At 38.3% G+C, this 23203-nt stretch overlaps 1 protein-coding gene and 1 pseudogene across 6 annotated transcripts in view; one reads left to right on the top strand and one right to left on the bottom strand.

The window, feature by feature from the left end:
- The window catches only part of LOC113906369 (complement factor H-like), a 75941-nt gene that overhangs the window by 40067 nt on the left and 12671 nt on the right, over positions 1 to 23203 (top strand). For 5 of the 6 annotated variants that reach the window (XR_003514853.1, XR_003514857.1, XR_003514852.1 and 2 more), the window contains one exon: positions 15067 to 15236. Coding sequence is in view for 1 of the 6 variants with exons in the window: in XM_027564395.1 (XP_027420196.1) it covers positions 15067 to 15194 (128 nt within the window). In the remaining 5 variants the exon portion in view is untranslated. Of the gene's footprint in view, positions 1 to 15066; positions 15237 to 17053; positions 17258 to 23203 lie in introns of those variants that run through there. The other variant, XM_027564395.1, reaches the window with a different exon arrangement.
- On the bottom strand, positions 18331 to 19791 carry LOC113906367 (annotated as a pseudogene).

Here is a 23203-nt window from a genome sequence, read left to right as displayed (position 1 = left end):
CAGCTCAATACATATGGCAAATTCTAACAAGTATGAAAGGAGAAATGAACAGTAACACAATAATAGTGAGAGATTTTAATACCCCACTCACACATATGGAAATGTCAACCAAAGAGAAAATTAGCAAGGAAACACAAACTTTAAATGATACAATGGACTAGTCAGACTTAATTGATATCTATAGGACATTTCACCCCCAAACAGTGCATTTCACCTTTTTCTCAAGTGCACAAGGACCATTCTCCAGGATAGATCACATCCTGGGCTACAAATCTAGTCTTGGAAATACAAAGAAAAAAAATTGAAATCCTTTCAAAGATATTTTCTGATCACAGTGTGGTAAGATTAGATGTCAACTGTAGGAAAAAGAAACTATTAAAAATACAAGCACATGGAGGTTAAGTAACACGATCCTTAATAACCAACAAATAATGGAAGAAATCAAAAAGGAAATCAAAATATGCATAGAAACAAATGAAAGTGAATACACAACTGAAAACATATGGGAATCAGTAAAAAGAGTGCTAAGAGGGAGGTTCATAGCTTTACAAGCTTATCTCAAGAAACAAGAGAAAAATAAAATAAGCTAAATGTACACCTATAACAACTAGAAAAAGAAGAACCCCATGGTTAGTATAAGGAAGGAAATCATAAAAATTAGGGCAGAAATAAATGAAAGAGAAACAAAGGAGACTATAGCAAAAATCAACAAAACTAAAAGCTGCTTCTTTGAGAAGATAAATAAAATAGACAAACCATTAGCCAGACTCATAAAGAAAAAAAAGGGGGAAGAATCAAATCAGTAAAATTAGAAATGAAAATGGAGAAATCACAACAGACAACACAAAAATACAAAGGATCATAAGAGACTACTATCAGCAACTATGTACCAATAAAATGGATAACTTGGAAGAAATGGACGAATTCCAAGAAAAGTATAACCTTCCTGAACTGAACCAGGGAGAAAGAGAAAATCTTAATAGGCCCATCACAAGCATGGAAATAGAAACTGGAATCAGTTTCCAACAAACAAATGCCCAGAACCAAATGGCTTCATAGGTGAATTTATCAAAAATTTAGAGACAAGCTAACACCTATCCTTCCCTGGTGGCTCAGAGGGTAAAGCATCTGCCTGAATGTGGTAGACCCACGTTCAATCCCTGGGCAGGGAAGATCCCTTGGAGAAGGAAACGGCAACCCACTCCAATACTCTTGTCTAGAAAATCCCACAGACGGAGAAGCCTGGTAGGCTACAGTCCATGGGGTCGCAAAGAGTCGGACACGACTGAACAACTTCACTTTCACTTTTCTTTTCAACACCTACCTACTCAAACCCTTCCAGAAAGTATCAGAGGAAGGTAAAGTCCCAAACTCATTCTATGAGGCCAACATCACCCTAATTCCAAAACCAAAGATGCCACAGAAAAAGAACACTAAAGGCCAATATCACTGATGAACATAGATGCAAAAATCCTTAACAAAATTCTAACAAGCAGAATCCAACAACATAATAAAAAGATCACACATCATGACCAAGTGGGCTTTATCTCAAGGATGCAAGGATTCCTCAATATTTACAAATCAATCAATGTTATACACTACATTAACAAATTGAAGGGAAAAAACCCATATGATTATCTCAAAAGATGCAGAGAAAGCCTTTAATAAAACTCAACATCCATTTATAATAATAATAATAATAAACTACAGAAGGAAGGCATAGAAGGAACATACCTCAACATAATAAGAGCCATATATGATAAACCCACAGCAAACACTATCCTCAGTGGCAAAAAATTGACATCATTTCCCCTAAAGTGAGGAACAGGACAAGGGTGCTCATGCTCATCACTACTATTTAACATAGTTTTGGAAGTTTTATCCACAACACTCAGAGAAGAAAAGGAAATAAAGGAATCCAGATTGGAAAAGAAGAAGTAAAACTCTTATGGTTTGCAGATGACATGATTCTCTACATAGAAAACCCTAAAGACACCATGAGAAAATTACTAGAGCTAATCAATGAATATAGTAAGTTTGCAGGATATAAAATTAATACACAGAAATCCCTTGTATTCCTATTCACTAACAATGAGAAAACAGAATTTATGGAAAGAATCACATTCATCACTGTGATGAAATGAATAAAATACTTAGGAATAAATCTACCTAAAGAAACAAAAGACCTATACATGGAAAGCTATAAAACACTGATGAAGGAAATCAAAAATGACACAAAAAGATGGAGAAACATACTGTGTTGATGGATCAGAAGAATCAATATACTGAAAATGAATATACTACTCAAAGCAATCTATAGATTCAGTGCAATGACATTTTTTCACAGAACTAGAACAAATAATTTCACAATTTTATGTAAATACAAAAAACCTCTAATAGCCAAAGCAATCTTGAGAAATAAGAATGGCACTGGAGGAATCAACCTGCCTGACTTCAGACTATACTACAAAGCTGCAGTCATCAAGGTAGTATTGTACTGGTACAAAGCCAGAAATACAGATCAATGGAACAAAATAGAAATCCCAGAGATAAATCCATAAACCTGTGGACACCTTATCTTTTGACAAAGGAAGCAAAAATATACAATGGAGTAAACACAATCTCTTTAACAAATGGTGCTGGGAAAAGTAGTCAACCATCTGTAAAATAAGGAAACTAGAACACCTTCCAACACCATACATAAAAGTAAACTCAAAATGGATTTAAATCTAAACGTAAGATCAGAAACTATAAAACTCTTCAAGGAAAACATAGGCAAAACACTCTTGACATAAATCACAGCAAGATCCTCTATGACTCACCTCACAGAGTAATGGATATAAAAGCAAAAATAAACAAATGAGACCTAATTAAACTTAACAGCTTTTGCACAATGAAGAAAACTCTAAGCAAGGTGAAAAGACTGCCTTCAGAGTGGGAGAAAATAATAGCAAACAAAGCGACTGACAAAGAACTAATCTCAAAATCATATAAACAACTCATGCAGCTCAATACCAGAAAAACAAACGACCCAATCCAAAAATGGGCCAAAGCACTAAGCAGAAATTTCTCCAAAGAAGACATACAGATGGCTAACAAACACATGGAAAAATGCTCAGCATCACTCATTGTCAGAGAAATGCAAATCAAAACCACAGTGAGGTACCATCTCCTGCCAGTCAGAATGCCTGCTATCTAAAAGTCTAATGCAGGAGAAGGTGTGGAGAAAAGGGAACCCTCTTACACTGTTGGTGGGAATGCAAACTACTACAACCACTATGGGTAACAATGTGGAGATTCCTTTAAAAAAACTGAAAACAGATCTGCCATATGACCCAGCAATCCCACTGCTAGGCATACCCGTTGAAGAAAACAGAATTAAAAGAGACACATGTACCCCAGTGTTCATCGTAACACTGTTTACAATAGCTAAGACATGGAACCAACCTAGATGTCCATCAGCAGACGAATGGATAAGAAAGTTCTGATACATATGCACAACAGGAATATAACAGCTATTAAAAAGATTGCATTGGAATCAGTTCTAATGAGGTGTATGAAACTGGAGCCCATTATAGAGTGATATAAGTCAGAAAGAAAAACACCAATACAGTATATTAATGCATATATATGGAATTTAGAAAGATGGTCATGATGACCCTATACGCAAGACAGCAAAAGAGACACAGATGTAAAGAACAGACTTTTTGACTCTGTGGGAGAATGCAAGGGGGGATGATTTGAGAGAATAGCATTGAAACATGTATATTACCATTTGTGAAATAGATCACCAGTCCAAGTTCGATGCATGAAACAGGGTACTCAAAGCTGGTGCACTGGGACAACCCAGAGGGGTGGAATAGGGAGGGAGGTGGGAGGGGGGTTCGGGATGGGGGTATACCTGTGGCTGATTCATGTCAATGTATGGCAAAAGCCACCACAATATTGTAAAATAATTAGCCCTCAATTAAAATAAAAAATTAAGTAAAAGAAAATTGTTCAGTTGCCAAGTCGTGTCCAACTCTTTGCGACCCCATGCCAGGCTTTCCTGTCTCTCACCATCTCCTTGAGTTTGCCCAAGTTCATGTCCATTGAAACGGTGATGTCACCCAACCATATCATCCTCTGTTACTCTCTTCTCCTTCAAGAGAAAAGGCAGTAGTTACCTACAAGGAGACCCTAACAAGTATCAACAGCTTCTGAAGAATATTTTTTAGGTCACAATGGATTGGCACAACATATACAAAGTAATGAAAGGAAAGAACTTGCCGCCAAGACTACTGTATCCAGGAAAAACATACTGCAACCATAGTGTGATGTCCCTTCACACCTGTCATAATGGCTACCATGAAAAGGACAATATCAAGTGTTATCACAGATGTGGAGGAAAGGGAATCTTTGTGCACTGTTGGTGGGATTGTAAACTGGCAGAGTTGCTATGGAAAAGAATGTGTAATTTCCTTTAAAAATTAAAAATAAGACTCTCATATGATCCAGTTAATCCACTACTGGATATTTATTCATAGGAACCAAAAACACTAATCTAAAAAGATTATGCACTCCAATGTTCACTGCAGCATTACACACAATAACCAAGACTTGGAAGCCACATAAAGAATCAACTGATATATAAGTAGATAAAGAAGGTGTTTTATACATACACATGATATGAACTATGACCGAGCCATGAAGTATGAAACGTTTCCATTTGCAACAACATGGATGTGTCTAGGATGTATTTACTCTAAGAGATATAGGTCAGATAGAAAAAGACAAATGCCATGTGATTTCACTTATTTGTGGAATCTAAAAACAAAACAAAATAAAAGGAAAACAGGCTCATACAGATACAGAAAATTAGTGGTTCTTGCAAGAAAGGAGGAGGGGGTTGGCAAAGTAGTTACCGGGGATTTTGGAGTACAAACTCCAGTTATGTAATAAGGAGGCCAGGGGGATATAATATACAGCATACAAAATATGGTCAATAATATTGTAATAAATTTGTTAGGAACTATTTTTACTAGACATACTGCTAGTCATTTTATAATGTATGTAAAAGTAAAATCATTTTGTAGCCCATATGGAGCTAACATACTGTTATACATCCAACATTTCAATAAAAAATTCATTTAAAAAAGGATGAAGGGGCATATTGAACAAGTAGTAGCAGCATAATGTTTATGTAGACAAATAGCTTGCAAGTTTCAAATATCTGTCAGTTTTTAAATTCTGTAAATTGTTCTGAGTATTCTTTTCTTTTTTTTTTTTTCTTATTTTAAAACCCAAAGTAATATTTGATTATATTTAAAAGATTTTCAAAAAAATTTTTTTAATTTAAAGATTATATTTTGGGGAGGGAGGTGGGAGGGGGGTTCAGGATTGGGAACACGTGTACACTCGTGGCAGATTCATGTTGATGTATGGCAAAACCAATACAATATTGTAAAGTAATTAGCCTCTAATTAAAATAAATAAATTTAAATATAAAAAATAAAGATTATATTTGTACTTTACTCTTTGATCTCTGTACTTCATATAGAAAAAATTGGAGGTTCTCAACCACCTCAAATACACCATGGAACAATTAACTCATCTAGCTCTGCAAAAGAAAGGAGAGAAATACACGAACAAAGGCTGTATGCACATGGGACGAAGTTAAGTTATATATGTGAAGAAGGCTTCGAGATATCTGAAAATAATGTGATAATATGCCAAATGGGAAAGTGGAGCTCTCCACCTCAGTGTGTAGTGGAGGACACTAGGCAAACCAAAATCTATTTTCAGTATCATTCATTAAAACTAATCAATTGTCATCAAAGTCATGAGACTTGATCCTTTAGATTTCTAAATACATCAAGTAACTTATCTATTTATACATCATTTATGTATTAAAATAAAATGTATATCTGATCAGATCAGATCAGTCACTCAGTCGTGTCCAACTCTTTGCAACCCCATGAACTGCAGAACGCCAGGCCTCCCTGTCCATCACCAACTCCCAGAGTTCACTCAGACTCATGTCCATCGAGTCAGTGATGCCATCCAGTCATCTCATCCTCTGTTGTCCCCTTCTCCTCTTGCTCCCAATCCCTCCCAGCATCAGAGTCTTTTCCAAGGAGTCAACTCTTCCCATGAGGTGGCCAAAGTACTGGAGTTTCAGCTTTAGCATCATTCCCTCCAAAGAAATCCCAGGGCTGATCTCCTTTAGAATGGACTGGTTGGAATTCCTTGCAGTCCAAGGGACTCTCAAGAGTCTTCTCCAACACCACAGTTCAAAAGCATCAATTCTTCAGTGCTCAGCCTTCTTCACAGTCCAACTCTCACATCCATACATGACCACAGGAAAAACCATAGCCTTGACTAGACGAACCTGTGTTGGCAAAGTAATATCTCTGCTTTTGAATATGCTACCTAGGTTGGTCATAACTTTCCTTCCAAGGAGTAAGCGTCTTTTTTTTTTTTTTTCTTTTTTAAATTTTTTATTCCTTTATTTCTCATGTGTTCCCCATCCTGAACCCTCCTCCCTCCTCCCTCCCCATACCATCCCTCTGGGTCGTCCCAGTGCACCAGCCCCAAGCATCCAGCATCGTGCATTGAACCTGGACTGGCATCTCGTTTCATACATGACATTTCACATGTTTCAATGCCATTCTCCCAAATCTTCCCACCCTCTCCCTCTCCCACAGAGCCCATAAGCCTCTTCTATACATCAGTGTCTCTTTTGCTGTCTCGTATACAGGGTTATCGTTACCATCTTTCTAAATTCCATATATATGCGTTAGTATACTGTATTGGTGTTTTTCCTTCTGGCTTACTTCACTCTGTATAATAGGCTCCAGTTTCATCCACCTCATTAGAACTGATTCAAATGTATTCTTTTTAATGGCTGAGTAATACTCCATTGTGTATATGTACCACTGCTTTCTTATCCATTCATCTGCTGATGGACATCTAGGTTGCTTCCATGTCCTGGCTATTATAAACAGTGCTGCGATGAACATTGGGGTACACGTGTCTCTTTCCCTTCTGGTTTCCTCAGTGTGTATGCCCAGCAGTGGGATTGCTGGATCATAAGGCAGTTCTATTTCCAGTTTTTTAAGGAATCTCCACACTGTTCTCCATAGTGGCTGTACTAGTTTGCATTCCCACCAACAGTGTAAGAGGGTTCCCTTTTCTCCACACCCTCTCCAGCATTTATTGCTTGTAGACTTTTGGATCACAGCCATTCTGACTGGCGTGAAATGGAACCTCATAGTGGTTTTGATTTGCATTTCTCTGATAATGAGTGATGTTGAGCATCTTTTCATGTGTTTGTTAGCCATCTGTATGTCTTCTTTGGAGAAATGTCTATTTAGTTCTTTGGCCCATTTTTTGATTGGGTCATTTATTTTTCTGGAGTTGAGCTGTAGGAGTTGCTTGTATATTTTTGAGATTAGTTGTTTGTCAGTTGCTTCATTTGCTATTATTTTCTCCCATTCTGAAGGCTGTCTTTTCACCTTGCTAATAGTTTCCTTTGATGTGCAGAAGCTTTTAAGTTTAATTAGGTCCCATTTGTTTATTTTTGCTTTTATTTCCAATATTCTGGGAGGTGGGTCATAGAGGATCCTGCTGTGATGTATGTCAGAGAGTGTTTTGCCTATGTTCTCCTCTAGGAGTTTTATAGTTTCTGGTCTTACGTTGAGATCTTTAATCCATTTTGAGTTTATTTTTGTATATGGTGTTAGAAAGTGTTCTAGTTTCATTCTTTCACAAGTGGTTAACCAGATTTCCCAGCACCACTTGTTAAAGAGATTGTCTTTAATCCATTGTATATTCTTGCCTCCTTTGTCAAAGATAAGGTGTCCATATGTGCGTGGATTTATCTCTGGGCTTTCTATTTTGTTCCATTGATCTATATTTCTGTCTTTGTGGCAGTACCATACTGTCTTGATAACTGTGGCTTTGTAGTAGAGCCTGAAGTCAGGTAGGTTGATTCCTCCAGTTCCATTTTTCTTTCTCAAGATCGCTTTGGCTATTCGAGGTTTTTTGTATTTCCATACAAATTGTGAAATTATTTGTTCTAGCTCTGTGAAGAATACTGTTGGTAGCTTGATAGAGATTGCATTGAATCGATAAATTGCTTTGGGTAGTATACTCATTTTCACTATATTGATTCTTCCAATCCATGAACATGGTATATTTCTCCATCTATTAGTGTCCTCTTTGATTTCTTTCACCAGTGTTTTATAGTTTTCTATATATAGGTCTTTAGTTTCTTTAGGTAGATATATTCCTAAGTATTTTATTCTTTTCGTGGCAATGGTGAATGGAATTGTTTCCTTAATTTCTCTTTCTGTTTTCTCATTATTAGTGTATAGGAATGCAAGGGATTTCTGTGTGTTGATTTTATATCCTGCAAATTTACTATAATCATTGATTAGTTCTAGTAATTTTCTGGTGGAGTCTTTAGGGTTTTCTAGGTAGAGGATCATGTCATCTGCAAATAGTGAGAGTTTTACTTCTTCTTTTCCAATTTGGATTCCTTTTATTTCTTTTTCTGCTCTGATTGCTGTGGCCAAAACTTCCAAAACTATGTTGAATAGTAATGGTGAAAGTGGGCACCCTTGTCTTCTTCCTGACTTTAGAGGAAATGCTTTCAATTTTTCACCATTGAGGATAATGTTTGCTGTGGGTTTGTCATATATAGCTTTTATTATGTTGAGGTATGTTCCTTCTATTCCTGCTTTCTGGAGAGTTTTTATCATAAATGGGTGTTGAATTTTGTCAAAGGCTTTCTCTGCATCTATTGAGATAATCATATGGTTTTTATTTTTCAATTTGTTAATGTGCTGTATTACATTGATTGATTTGTGGATATTGAAGAATCCTTGCATCCCTGGGATAAAGCCCACTTGGTCATGGTGTATGATCTTTTTAATGTGTTGTTGGATTCTGATTGCTAGAATTTTGTTTAGGATTTTTGCATCTATATTCATCAGTGATATTGGCCTGTAGTTTTCTTTTTTTGTGGGATCTTTGTCAGGTTTTGGTATTAGGGTGATGGTGGCCTCATAGAATGAGTTTGGAAGTTTACCTTCCTCTGCAATTTTCTGGAAGAGTTTGAGCAGGATAGGTGTTAGCTCTTCTCTAAATTTTTGGTAGAATTCAGCTGTGAAGCCGTCTGGACCTGGGCTTTTGTTTGCTGGAAGATTTTTGATTACAGTTTCAATTTCCGTGCTTGTGATGGGTCTGTTAAGGTTTTCTATTTCTTCCTGGTCGAGTTTTGGAAAGTTGTACTTTTCTAAGAATTTGTCCATTTCTTCCTCGTTGTCCATTTTATTGGCATATAATTGTTGATAATAGTCTCTTATGATCCTTTGTATTTCTGTGTTGTCTGTTGTGATCTCTCCATTTTCGTTTCTAATTTTATTGATTTGATTTTTCTCCCTTTGTTTCTTGATGAGTCTGGCTAATGGTTTATCAATTTTATTTATCCTTTCAAAGAACCAGCTTTTGGCTTTGTTGATTTTTGCTATGGTCTCTTTTGTTTCTTTTGCATTTATTTCTGCCCTAATTTTTAAGATTTCTTTCCTTCTACTCACCCTGGGGTTCTTCATTTCTTCCTTTTCTAGTTGCTTTAGGTGTAGAGTTAGGTTATTTATTTGACTTTTTTCTTGTTTCTTGAGGTGTGCCTGTATTGCTATGAACTTTCCCCTTAGGACTGCTTTTACTGTGTCCCACAGGTTTTGGGTTGTTGTGTTTTCATTTTCATTCGTTTCTATGCAAATTTTGGTTTCTTTTTTGATTTCTTCTGTGATTTGTTGGTTATTCAGCAGGGTGTTGTTCATCCTCCATATGTTGGAATTTTTAATAGTTTTTCTCCTGTAATTGAGATCTAATCTTACTGCATTGTGGTCAGAAAAGATGCTTGGAATGATTTCTATTTTTTGAATTTACCAAGGCTAGCTTTATGGCCCAGGATGTGATCTATCCTGGAGAAGGTTCCATGTGCGCTTGAGAAAAAGGTGAAATTCATTGTTTTGGGATGAAATGTCCTATAGATATCAATTAGGTCTAACTGGTCTATTGTATCATTTAAAGTTTGTGTTTCCTTGTTAATTTTCTGTTTTGTTGATCTATCCATAGGTGTGAGTGGGGTATTAAAGTCTCCCACTATTATTGTGTTATTGTTAATTTCTCCTTTCATACTTGTTAGCATTTGTCTTACATACTGTGGCGCTCCCGTGTTGGCTGCATATATATTTATAATTGTTATATCTTCTTCTTGGATTGATCCTTTGATCATTATGTAGTGACCTTCTTTGTCTCTTTTCACAGCCTTTGTTTTAAAGTCTATTTCATCTGATATGAGTATTGCTACTCCTGCTTTCTTTTGGTCCCTATTTGCATGGAAAATCTTTTTCCAGCCCTTCACTTTCAGTCTGTATGTGTCCCCTGTTTTGAGGTGGGTCTCCTGTAGACAACATATGTAGGGGTCTTGTTTTTGTATCCATTCAGCCAGTCTTTGTCTTTTGGTTGGGGCATTCAACCCATTTACGTTTAAGGTAATTACTGATAAGTATGATCCCGTTGCCATTTACTTTATTGTTTGGGGTTCGAATTTATACACCATTTTTGTGTTTCCTGTCTAGAGAATATCCTTTAGTATTTGTTGGAGAGTTGGTTTGGTGATGCAGAATTCTCTCAGCTTTTGCTTGTCTGAGAAGCTTTTGATTTCTCCTTCATACTTGAATGAAATTCTTGCTGGGTACAATAATCTGGGCTGTAGGTTATTTTCTTTCATCATTTTAAGTATGTCTTGCCATTCCCTCCTGGCTTGAAGAGTTTCTATTGAAAGATCAGCTGTTATCCTTATGGGAATTCCCTTGTGTGTTATTTGTTGTTTTTCCCTTGCTGCTTTTAATATTTGTTCTTTGTGTTTGATCTTTGTTAATTTGATTAATATGTGTCTTGGGGTGTTTCACCTTGGGTTTATCCTGTTTGGGATTCTCTGGGTTTCTTGGACTTGGGTGATTATTTCCTTCCCCAGTTTAGGGAAGTTTTCAACTATTATCTCCTCAAGTATTTTCTCATGGTCTTTCTTTTTGTCTTCTTCTTCTGGAACCCCTATGATTCGAATGTTGTTGCATTTAATATTGTCCTGGAGGTCTCTGAGATTGTCCTCATTTCTTTTAATTCGTTTTTCTTTTATTCTCTCTGATTCATTTATTTCTACCATTCTATCTTCTAATTCGCTAATCCTATCTTCTGCCTCTGTTATTCTACTATTTGTTGCCTCCAGAGTGTTTTTAATTTCATTTATTGCATTATTCATTATATATTGACTCTTTTTTATTTCTTCTAGGTCCTTGTTAAACCTTTCTTGCATCTTCTCAATCCTTGTCTCCAAGCTATTTATCTGTGATTCCATTTTAATTTCAAGATTTTGGATCAATTTCACTATCATTATTCGGAATTCTTTATCAGGTAGATTCCCTATCTCTTCCTCTTTTGTTTGGTTTGTTGGGCATTTATCCTGATCCTTTATCTGCTGGCTATTCCTCTGTCTCTTCATCTTGTTTAAATTGCTGAGTTTGGGGTGTCCTTTCTGTATTCTGGCAGTTTGTGGAGTTCTCTTTATTGTGGCTTTTCCTCGCTGTGTGTGGGTTTGTACAGGTGGCTTGTCAAGGTTTCCTGGTTAGGGAAGCTTGTGTCGGTGTTCTGATGGGTGGAGCTGTATTTCTTCTCTTTGTTCAGTCGCGCTGTGGGGAGGGAGGGAGGGATGCTGCAAACAAATAACACTGGCGTGCGCTCGCAGTGCCTCAGCCACACTGGGTCTGCCCCCGCTCACGGCGCGTGTAGCCTCCCTGCCCACACTGCTCGGGCTCTAGGTTGTTCTGCTGGGAACAATCCGAGGCTGGCCCTGGGTTGCATGTACCTCCCAGGTCCAAGCCGCTCAGGTTCAGGCACTCGGGCAGTCCTTAGAGGCGCAGACTCAGTTGGGCCTGAGTTTTGTGCTCTTCCCAGGTCCGAGCAGCTCAAGTGATGAGGTGTTTGGCGAGCGCCAATGCTGCGACTTATCGCCTCCCCGCCACTCGGTTATCTGGGTGTAAAAGTGTAAAACCGGCGCACCTTCTCAGGCAGATGTTAACTGTCCAGACCCCCAAAAAGTTTAGTTAGCAAAGAAGCCTGCTTACAGTTTTATAGATAATGTCTCTCTGGGGCTGCGATTGCCCCCTTCTGGCTCTGGCTGCCTGTCACCGGAGGGGGAAGGTCTGCAGCCGGCTATCTCTGTTCAATTCTTTGTTCCGTGCGCGGGCCTGGCGGTCTTAGGTTAGGGCTGGCTTTTCACGTGGTAGATATCCCACAGTCTGGTTTGCTAGCCCAAATTATTTCGCTCAGATAGTGCTCAGGGTATTCAGGCCAGATTCTTACTCTAAGCGGTGCAGCCCGCGCTGCGCCTCCCTACCCAGCCCCCGCTTGCTAATGGCGCGTGCAGGCGTCTGCGCTGCTTCTCCGCTGAGGGAGTTACCCTAGGACTCGCAATCTTCGAGTTTTAATTGTTTATTTATTTTTTTCTTCCTGTTATGTTGCCCTCTGTGCTTCCAAAGCTCGGCACAGATTTGGCAGTGACAAGGTTTCCTGGTGTTTGGAAACTTCTCTCTTTTTAAGACTCCCTTCCCGGGACGGAACTCCGTCCCTCCCTCTTTTGTCTCTTTTTTTGTCTTTTATATTTTTTCCTACCTCCTTTCGAAGAGTTGGATTGCTTTTCTGGGTGCCTGATGTCCTCTGCCGGCATTCAGAAGTTGTTTTGTGGAATTTACTCGACGTTTAAATGCTCTTTTGATGAATTTGTGGGGGAGAAACTGTTCTCCCCGTCCTACTCCTCCGCCATCTTGGCTCCTCCCCGGAGTAAGCGTCTTTTAATTTCATGGCTGCAGTCACCATCTGCAGTGACTTTGGAGCCCAAAAAAATAAAGTCTGACCCTGTTTCCACTGTTTCCCCATCTATTTGTCATGAAGTGATGGGACTGGATTCCATGATCTTCGTTTTCTGAATGTTGAGCTTTAAGCCAACTTTTTCACTCTGCACTTTCACTTTCATCAAGAGGCTTTTGATTTCCTCTTCACTTTCTGCCATGAGGGTGGTGTCATCTGCATATATGAGGTTATTGATATTTCTCCCGGCAATCTTGATTCCAGCTTGTGTTTCTTCCAGTTCAGCATTTCTCATGATGTACTCTGCATATAAGTTAAATAAGCAGGGTGACAATATACAGCTTGACGTACTCCTTATCCTATTTGGAACCAGTCTATTGTTCCACGTCCAGTTCTAACTGTTGCTTCCTGACCTGCATACAGATTTCTCAAGAGGCAGATCAGGTGGTCTGGTATTCCCATCTCTTTCAGAATTTTCCACAGTTTATTGTGATCCACACAGTCAAAGACTTTGGCATAGTCAATAAAGCAGAAATAGATGTTTTTCTGGAACTCTCTTGCTTTTTCCATGATCCAGTGGATGTTGGCAATTTGATCTCTGGTTCCTCTGCCTTTTCTAAAACCAGCTTGAACATCAGGAAGTTCACGGTTCACATATTGCTGAAGCCTGGCTTGGAGAATTTTGAGCATTACTTTACTAGTGTGTGAGATGAGTGCAATTGTGCGGTAGTTTGAGCATTCTTTGGCATTGCCTTTCTTTGGGATTGGAATGAAAACTGACCTTTTCCAGTCCTGTGGCCACTGCTGAGTTTTCCAAATTTGCTGGCATATTGAGTGCAGCATTTTCACAGAATCATCTTTCAGGATTTGGAATAGCTCAACTGGAATTCTACCACCTCCACTAGCTTTGTTCATAGTGATGCTTTCTAAGGCCCACTTGACGTCACATTCCAGGATGTCTGGCTCTAGGTCAGTGATCACACCATCGTGATTATCTGGCTCATGAAGATTTTTTTTGTACAGTTCTTCTGTGTATTCTTGCCATCTCTTCTTAATATTGTCTGCTTCTGTTAGGTCCATACCATTTCTGTCCTTTTTTGAGCCCATCTTTGCATGAAATTTTCTTGAAGCGATCTCTAGTCTTTCCCCTTCTGTTGTTTTCCTCTTTTTCTTTGCATTGATCGCTGAAGAAGGCTTTCTTATCTCTTCTTGCTATTCTTTGGAACTCTGCATTCAGATGTTTATATCTTTCCTTTGCTTTTCGCTTCTCTTCTTTTCACAGCTATTTATAAGGCCTTTCCAGACAGCCATTTTGCTTTTTTGCATTTCTTTTCCATGGGGATGTTCTTGATCCCTGTCTCCTGTATAATGTCACGAAACTCATTCCATAGCTCATCAGGCACTCTATCTATCAGATCTAGGCCCTTAAATCCATTTCTCACTTCCACTGTATAATCATAAGGTATTTGATTTAGGTCATACCTGAATGGTCTAGTGGTTTTCCCTACTTTCTTTAATTTAAGTCTGAATTTGGCAATAAGGAGTTCATGGTCTGAGCCACAGTCAGCTCCTGGTCCTGTTTTTGCTGACTGTATAGAGCTATATATTTATACATTAAATCAAAGTTGACATATAAAATTAATCATTTTTGTTATTAATAATTTCATTAGTTCTATAGAGAATCACTTTTCAACCTGGCAATTATTTTGTATTAACACTGGATGTGCAATAAAATTAAACAACTATTTATATTAGTAAACCTTTTTATATTTCTATCTATTTAAGTTTCCAAAAAATGTCATATGTCTTCCTTAAAATGTCTCTTTTAATTTCTTGCAATATATAGTACTTTTCCTAAGATTATGTGTGGAGTCTCAATGTGTTTTTCTTTTATTACTCATGATTGGTTAGAGAAGCACTGATGGTTTCTTTCACATATTGGTAATTTCAGTTTCAAGTTCTTGCTCAAGTGGACACACACCAGAATGGTAATTTTAAGAAAAATTTGTGCACTTTCCTCCCATGTCATAGAAGTTCCTGTATAATGATTTATTATTTTCAAGTAAAACTACCAAGTATGTTGACCAGTACATCAAACTAAATTTCAAAGTTAGCAAAACATGAAATCATTCTTTCATTTCTTCCCAGGACTTCCTTGTGGACTTCCACCTTATATTCAGAATGGTGTTGTATCTCACAAGAAAGTTACCAATATGGAGAAGAAGTTACTTACAACTGTGATGAAGGGTTTGGAACTGATGGACCTGCACCTATAAGATGTTTAGGAGGGGAATGATCTCGTCCACAAGATTGCATAAGTATAATGTTTTTCCTTTTATTCTAAAGCTGACAAATATCTTTTAATTCAAAGCATAAATGGCCCAAATATGAAATTAAGCAGTAATTCTAGAATATAACAAGATATCTATGAAAAGTTCTGAATTCTGGTAGAGAATTAATAACCCTAGAAATAATAAAAGTTTGATTTGCTGTTGTAGTTCCATCATTCAGTCATTTATGACTCTTTGTGACCCTATGGACTGTAGCAAGCCAGGCATCCCTGTCCTTCACTGTCTCCTGGTGTTTGCTTAAACTAATGTCCATTGAATTGGTGATGACGTTCAACCATCTCATTGTTTGCTGTCCCCTTCTCCTCCTTCCCTCAATCTTTCCCAGCATCAGGGTCTTTTCCAATAAGCCAGCTCTTTGTATCAGGTAAACAAAGTATTGGAGCTTCAGCTTCAGTATCAGTCCTTCGAATGAATATTCAGGGTCAATTTCTTTTAGGATTGACTGCTTTGATCTTGCAGTCCAAGGTACTCTCAATAGTCTTCTCCAGTACCATAGTTCAAAAGTATCAATTATTTGGCACTCAGCCTGACTCTTCTTTATTGTCCAACTTTCAAATCATACATGACTACTGGAAGTCATAGCTTTGGCTAGGTGGACCTTTGTAGGTAAAGTGATGTCTCTCCTTTTTAATATGCTGTCGAGGTTTGTCATAGCTTCTCTTCCAAGGAGCAAGTGTCTTTTAGTTTCATGGCTGCAGTGACCATTCACAGTGATTTTAGAGCCCAAGAAAACAAATTCTGTCACTGTTTCCATTTTTTCTGCATTATTTTCCATAAAGTGTTGGGACTAGATGACATGATCTCCATTTTTTGAATGTTGAGTTTTAAGTCAGCTTTTTCAGTCTCTTATTCCACCTTCACCAAGAGGCCCTTTAGTTCTTCTTTACTTTCTGCCATTAAGGTGGTGTCATCTGAGGCATAGCTGAGGTTATTGGTATTTCTCCTGGCAATCTTGATGCTTCATTCCACCAGGCATTTTGCATGATGTACTCTGCATATAAGTTAAATAGGCAGGATGACAATATACACCCTTGAAATACTCTTTTCCCAATTTTCAGCCAGTCAATTGTCCATGTACAGATCTAACTGTTACTTCTTCACCTGCATAGTTTTCTCAGGAGGAAGGCAAGGTGGTCTGGTATTCCCATCTCTTCAAGAATTTTCCACAGTTTGTTGTGATCCACACAATCAAGGGCTTTAGCGTAGTCAATGAAGAAGAAGTAGATGTTTTTCTGGAATTTCCTTGCCTTTTCTGTGATCCAATGGAGGTTGGTGATTTGATAACACTAAACTATCTGTTTCACATCATCTTGGGTGCAGTTTGAGTTTGAACATCCTCTGATATACATCTCAGATTTCTGGTCTCTGTTCCTGTACCATGGTTGAACTCTGCTCTTAACACTACTTAATTTGCTGTTAATTTGCCAATCATTTCTTTGTAATATGCAATTTTCTAAGGCACTTAACATAATGCAAGGTAACATATTTTGATAAAAGCAAAAATAGAAACATTCATAATTTAGGTGGGCTGTCATGGGAGAAGATAACTTAAATTTGAGAAGTATGCAGCTCTACCTCTTAGAATGTCACCATTCCCATGTTGTATTTTTGATAATAGAGAGACAGTCAATGTGACTAAATCAATATTTCTGACATTTGTCTCAAGGTATAAGAGAAATGCTGTAGAATTTGATATGTAGCTATTTATTCTCTGGAATATAATCAGTGGTCGTTATGCATCTTTAAAGATGTACTGAACAAATGCATAATCTTTTCTCTTTCAGGCACAAATTGTGTTAACTTTCCCATCTTTGAGGATGCTGTACTCATAGATCAGGAGAAGGATTTCTATGGGTCAGGAGAACAAGTGGCTTTTAAGTGTCTATCATATTATCAGTTGGATGGATCTAATACTATACAGTGTATTAAGACCAAATGGATAGGAAGGCCAGTATGCAGAGGTACTTTGGTAAATTTTTAAATTTATATAAGTATCTGAAATAATATAATGTAGAAAATTGCCTCCACTATCATTAAATGGACATAGATTACTGTTAGGCCAGGTCAAAAGCAGTTTGTGCCTGAACATAAAAAGGGATGGACTTGTGTTCCCAGTGTTTGGTTTTGCAGCCCAATAGTTCTCAAAGCACAGTCCTGGCAGAGCATTCTCAGCACATTCTGTAAACTGTTAGATATGGAAGCAGATTCACAGGCTTACTCAGACTTGTTGAATCAAAACCTCTGGGGCTGCAACTCTGACAATGTCTTGATGATTCCCAAGGAATTCTGTGTATATTTCAGTTTAGGACCCATGGCTACAGCCTCTTGTAGTTACAGCCTCTGCATCCCCTGAATCACACTGAGGAATGCTCATCATTGATGGTGATGTCCTTAGCATTTGCCCCAAAATATCATTAAAGTATAGTTTTGTAAATTTACACTTTATTTTTCTATTATTTTTCCAGATCTTCTGTTCAAATATTTAATCATCTTTTCCTTGCAACTATAGTATTCTTCAAAGTGTGTTAATTATTGATTAAGGCTCTAAAGAAGAACCTACTGTGTTTATTTTCTGAAAGGCCCTAAAGTTATATCTCATAAACAGGATATATATAAACCAAATCTTGATGTCAAATGATATTTTTATTATGTTTTGCTTATGGTTTAAAATTCATTTTGAATTTATATACTTTATAATTTTTATTTTACTAACCTCAAAAAGATTTCCAGGAAAACTCTTTTTCTTCAGTGACCTAAAAATTGAGTATCACTTTTCTAGTGTAGTATAGGGGAGATATTTAAGATACAGAAGTTTAATTCATGCTGAAAAATATTGCTTTATTTCCTTTCCCTTACATACACACACACACAAACACACACACAGAAGTCTGTCAGTCGTGTCTGACTCTTTGCAACCCCATGGATTGTAGCACACCAGGCTCCTCGGTCCATGGGGTTTTCCAGGCATGAATACTGGAGTGGGTTGCCGTTTCCTCCTCCAGGGGATCTTCCTGACCCAGGGATCCAGCCCGGGTCCTCCGCATTGTAGGCAGACGCTTCACTGTCTGAGCTACCAGGGAAGTCCATCAAAAACACAGAAGAGTGGTAGTAAGTTTCAAAAGGATGTCAGTTGAGATCTTTTATAGACTAAGTTTACTTCCTAGAAGTTAACTCGCCAATTATATGCACAGCTGGAGACAAGAGGCTGCAAAAAAAGGTCCAACTGGAAAATATCTTGTGGACCCAATTAGATCCAGTTATTCTACGTCTGTGGATTTAAAATGATCATCATCCACGGTGGAATAGATGTGTTCCTCGTTCCTTAGAAAATCCACAACTAGCTTGATTGAGGCTACGGACATGTGCTGGAGTCAGTTCTTGAGATCCTGAAAGTTCAACCCTTCAGTTCTTGGGCAAGACTTGATCAAATTCAGCACCTGGTACATGAGGCCATTTGCTGGTATGAAGTTATTCCCACTGAAGTTCCCAGCTTCACCCATTCCTGGATTGCTGATAGGTGCTCTCCCTGCTGAAGGCTGACTGTTCGACTTGCTCAGCATCATGTGTGCATTGACTACTTCCAGAATATGTGTGGTGAACTCATTCATATCCTCCAGGGGCATGATCTTAAAGGCTGCCAGGCTTTTCTTGTTCTGGAAAGATCTCAGATGACTTTCACATATGTTTCTGGAGGGACCACAGTGTTTTCACCGCTGGCATCATCTGTGTCAACCCACTGGCGAATATCAGTGGGTGCAGCTGTCATGTCATCTATCTTGTAAACAATGTTGGTTGCACCCTTCTCTGCATTTCTGATAATCCCCACAATACTGACCTGTGAAATCTCAACATTTCCAATTCTGAATACTTCATCAACCAGAGCAGCAGAAAGCAGCTGAGATATGGTACAGGGTACAATGTGCTGAGCTCGAGGTCTGGATTTCTTTTTGGCCTGGGAAGCTGTTGGAGATCCAAAGCCCCCAGGGGACTGTGTGTAGCCACCGGATCCCCCAAAAGAGCAGGTGCTATAGCTTTCAAACCCACTATTCCACATGTTCGAGACGATTGCCTCAAGAGAGAGTTCCAGAAGGTTCCAGCTGGAGGGTTCGCCAAACCCCCTCAAGACCCCTGGCACTCCAGCTGCAGTTTATATATTTATACATATATAAACTGATGACAGATTATGTCTTTCATGACAGATTAACTGTTGAATTGAAAGGACCATGGAATATATTTGACATTCTATTTCCTCCTTGCTGTTCATGATAATCATTATACTAGAGATACTTTTTTTACCTTTCTATTCAGATATTTCCTGTGTGAATCCACCTCAAGTGGAAAATGCTGTTATACAAAATCAGAAGTCTATATATCAAAGTGGTGAGAGAGCACGTTTGGAATGCACTGGGAATTATGACTTTTGGGGGAGATAGATGTCGTATGTTTAAATGGAACTTGGACAAAACCATCTCAGTGCAAAGGTAGAGTATCTTACTCACCCTGTCCACACAATTTAGATAATATAATAAGAACAAAATATATTGAATCAAAATTAGGATGAAGTAGCCTTTCTGGAATAATTTTTAGTTGCAAAAAAATGGTGCTGAAAATCCAGTTCTTTTGTGGTCTGAATATGTAATCTAACATGTTTATTGTATGACAGTGTTGACCAGATTTGAGCAGTTGGAATCATGGGACATTTCCTGTCTTAAAACATTGAGATAGTCAGTTGTTTTCTGAAGGTAAGTGTGTAAAATATACCATAGTTACATGTAACAGCCCAATAAATTCCGCTTTGAGACATGGAATAAGCAGCTGGGGCCTGATCACAAAATCTGACATAGATGTGGGCAGCTGTACCTATGGATGATATTTAAAGGTAGATTACTAGCTGAGTTCCAGCAGAGCTATTTAAAATCCTACAGGATGATGCTACAAAAGTGCTACACTCATTACGTCAGCAAATTTGGAAACCCAGCAGTAGTCACAGGAGTGGAAAAGGTCAAACCTCACCAATTCCCAAGAAGTGCAGTACTAAAAAATGTGCAAATCACCAGACAATTGCAGTCATCTCCCATGCTAGTAAGGTTATGTTCAAGATCCTCAAGCTAAGCTTGATGTGAATAGCTGATTCATCTGAAGGTTGAAGGCAGACAGAGAAGAGGGTGACAGAAGATGAGATGTTTGGGTGACATCACCGATTCAATGGACATGAACTTAGGGAACTCTGGGAGATGTCAGGGACCTGGAAACCTGGCATGAGCAGTCTGTGTGGTCACAAAGTGTTAGACACGACTTGATGACTGAGGAATAACTAGCTGAACTCATTCAGAAAATGAGTGTACACATAAAAATAAAGAGTCTGAACTTGGTACTGGGACACTTCAGTGTTTAGAGATCATATAGGATGGGAATCCAAACCAAGAAGTACATTCAGTTCAGTTCAGTTCAGTCACTCAGTCGTGTCCAACTCTGTGATCCCATGAATCACAGCACGCCAGGCCTCCCTGTCCATCACCAACTCCCAGAGTTCACTCAAACTCATGTCCATCGAGTCAGTGATGCCATCCAGCCATCTCATCCTCTGTCGTTCCCTTCTCCTGCCCCCAACCCCTCCCAGCATCAGGGCCTTTTCCAATGAGTCAACCCTTCACATGAGGTGGCCAAAATATTGGAATTTCAGCTTCAGCATCAGTCCTTCCAATGAACACCCAGGACTGATCTCCTTTAGGATGGACTGGTTGGAATTCGTTGCAGTCCAAGGGACTCTCAGGAGTCTTCTCCAACAATGCACTTCCAAAGCATCAATTCTTCAGCACTCAGCCTTCTTCACAGTCCCACTCTCACATCCATACATGACCACTGGAAAAACCATAGCCTTGACTAGATGGACCTTTGTTGGCAAAGTAATGTCTCTGCTTTTCAATATACTATCTAGGTTGGTCACAACTTTCCTTCCAAGGAGCAAACGTCTTTTAATTTCACGGCTGCAGTCACCAACTGCAGTTATTTTGGAGCCCAAAAAAATAAAGTCTGACACTGTTTCCACTGTTTCCCCATCTATTTGCCATGAAGTGATGCGACCAGATGCCATGATCTTAGTTTTCTGAATGTTGAGCTTTAAGCCAACTTTTTCACTCTCCTCTTTCACTTTCATCTAGGGGCTTTTTAGTTCCTCTTCACTTTCTGCCACAAGGGAGGTGTCATCTGCATATCTGAGGTGATTGATATTTCTCCAGGCAATCTTGATTCCAGCTTGTGCTTCTTCCAGCCCAGCATTTCTCATGACGTGCTCTGCATATAAGTTAAATAAGCAGGGTGACAATATCCAACCTTGATGTACTCCTTTTCCTATTTGGAACCAATCTGTTGTTCCATGTACATTGGCCACTTCTAATTTTTCTAGTTAACTTTTGCCTGGTGTGTAATTTTTGCAATCTCCACTTGAACATGTTTTCATGTTTGAAGCGACTTTTTTTTTTTTATATACAACATACAGTCGAGTCTTGTTTAGGTGTCTACCCTGGCATTTTCAGGTTTTTAATTGATGTGTTTAAGACCATTTATATTTAGAGTGACTTATTAACTATTAAGGACAGTCTGCCATTTTCTTATTTGTTCTGTGTTTGTTTCCGTCATTTCTCAACGTTTTTCTTTTCTTGACTTCCTTGTGGATTTTTGAACATTATAAAATAATTTGACTTGGATCTACATTGTTTTTGAGTATACGTCTTTGCACGGTTTTCTTTGTCTCTCTAGGTATTAAGATACACTTAGGTGGTTTATACAGAGAAGGCAATGGCACCCCACTCCAGTACTCTTGGCCTGGAAAATCCCAGGGACAGGGGAGCCTTGTGGGCTGCCATCTATGGGGTCACACAGAGTTGGATACGACTGAAGTGACTTAGCAGCAGCAGCAGGTAGTTATTCACTCCCTACTGTTGCTGACATTTTACCACCTCAGATGAAATGTGGAATGCTTACTTCCATTTAGATTTATTGGTTCTCTCCATATTTTTAATATAAATGTCTGTAGTATCCTCTCTATATACATTGAGCACCATATCAGATGACAATTTTGCACAACTGTAATTAAATCAACAGGGAAATCACACTCTTATTATATTTACCCTTTCTTAAAAAAAAAAAAAAAAACTAAAACTCCATTCTAAAATCTCAATTCTTTTTCTATTTTGCTTTTGAAAAGTTCTTAAGCATAGTTCTGCTGGAGACAAATTCTCTCAGTTTTGCTTTGTTCGGGAAATTCTTTCTTTCTCCCTTTAATTCAAAAGGATAGTTTACAAGAATTTGGAGTTGACAATTATTTTCATCCAGCTTTGGAAAAATGTTCTCACTTCTTTCTGGCTCTATGCTCATCGATGAGATTTCCACCAATGCTTGAATCCTTTTTTCCAAATATGTATTACATAATATTTATCCCTAATAAGTATTGCATATCTATCTAGCTGTTTATGAGATTTTTTTTTCTCTAAGTTTCAGGAACTTGAACATGATGTATCTTGTTTAACTTTTGATTTAGTATTGGCATATAGCCGATTAACACTGTTGTGCTAACTTCAGGTAAATAGCGAAGGGACTCAGCCACACATATGCATGTGACCATTCTCACTCAAACTCCCTTCCTATCAAATCTGCCACATTACACTCCACAGAGTTCCCTGTGCTATACAGTAGGTCCTTATTTGTCATCCACTTAAAAAATAGCAGTGTGTTCATGTCCACCCAAATTCCCTGTCTCTTCTTCCATCATTCCCCCTGGCAACCATAAATTCCTTCTCTAAGTCTGTGAGTCTGTTTCTTTTCCACAGATAAGTCTGTTTGCAAAATTTCTTTTAAGATTCCATATATAGGGGACATCTTAGAATTTTTCTCCTTCTCTGTCTAACTTCACTCAGTATAACACTCTCTAGGTC

The sequence above is a fragment of the Bos indicus x Bos taurus genome, chromosome 16 (genome assembly GCF_003369695.1).
Source record: "Bos indicus x Bos taurus breed Angus x Brahman F1 hybrid chromosome 16, Bos_hybrid_MaternalHap_v2.0, whole genome shotgun sequence".
Lineage (NCBI taxonomy): Eukaryota > Metazoa > Chordata > Mammalia > Artiodactyla > Bovidae > Bos > Bos indicus x Bos taurus.
This window is presented reverse-complemented; position numbering and strand designations above follow the sequence as displayed.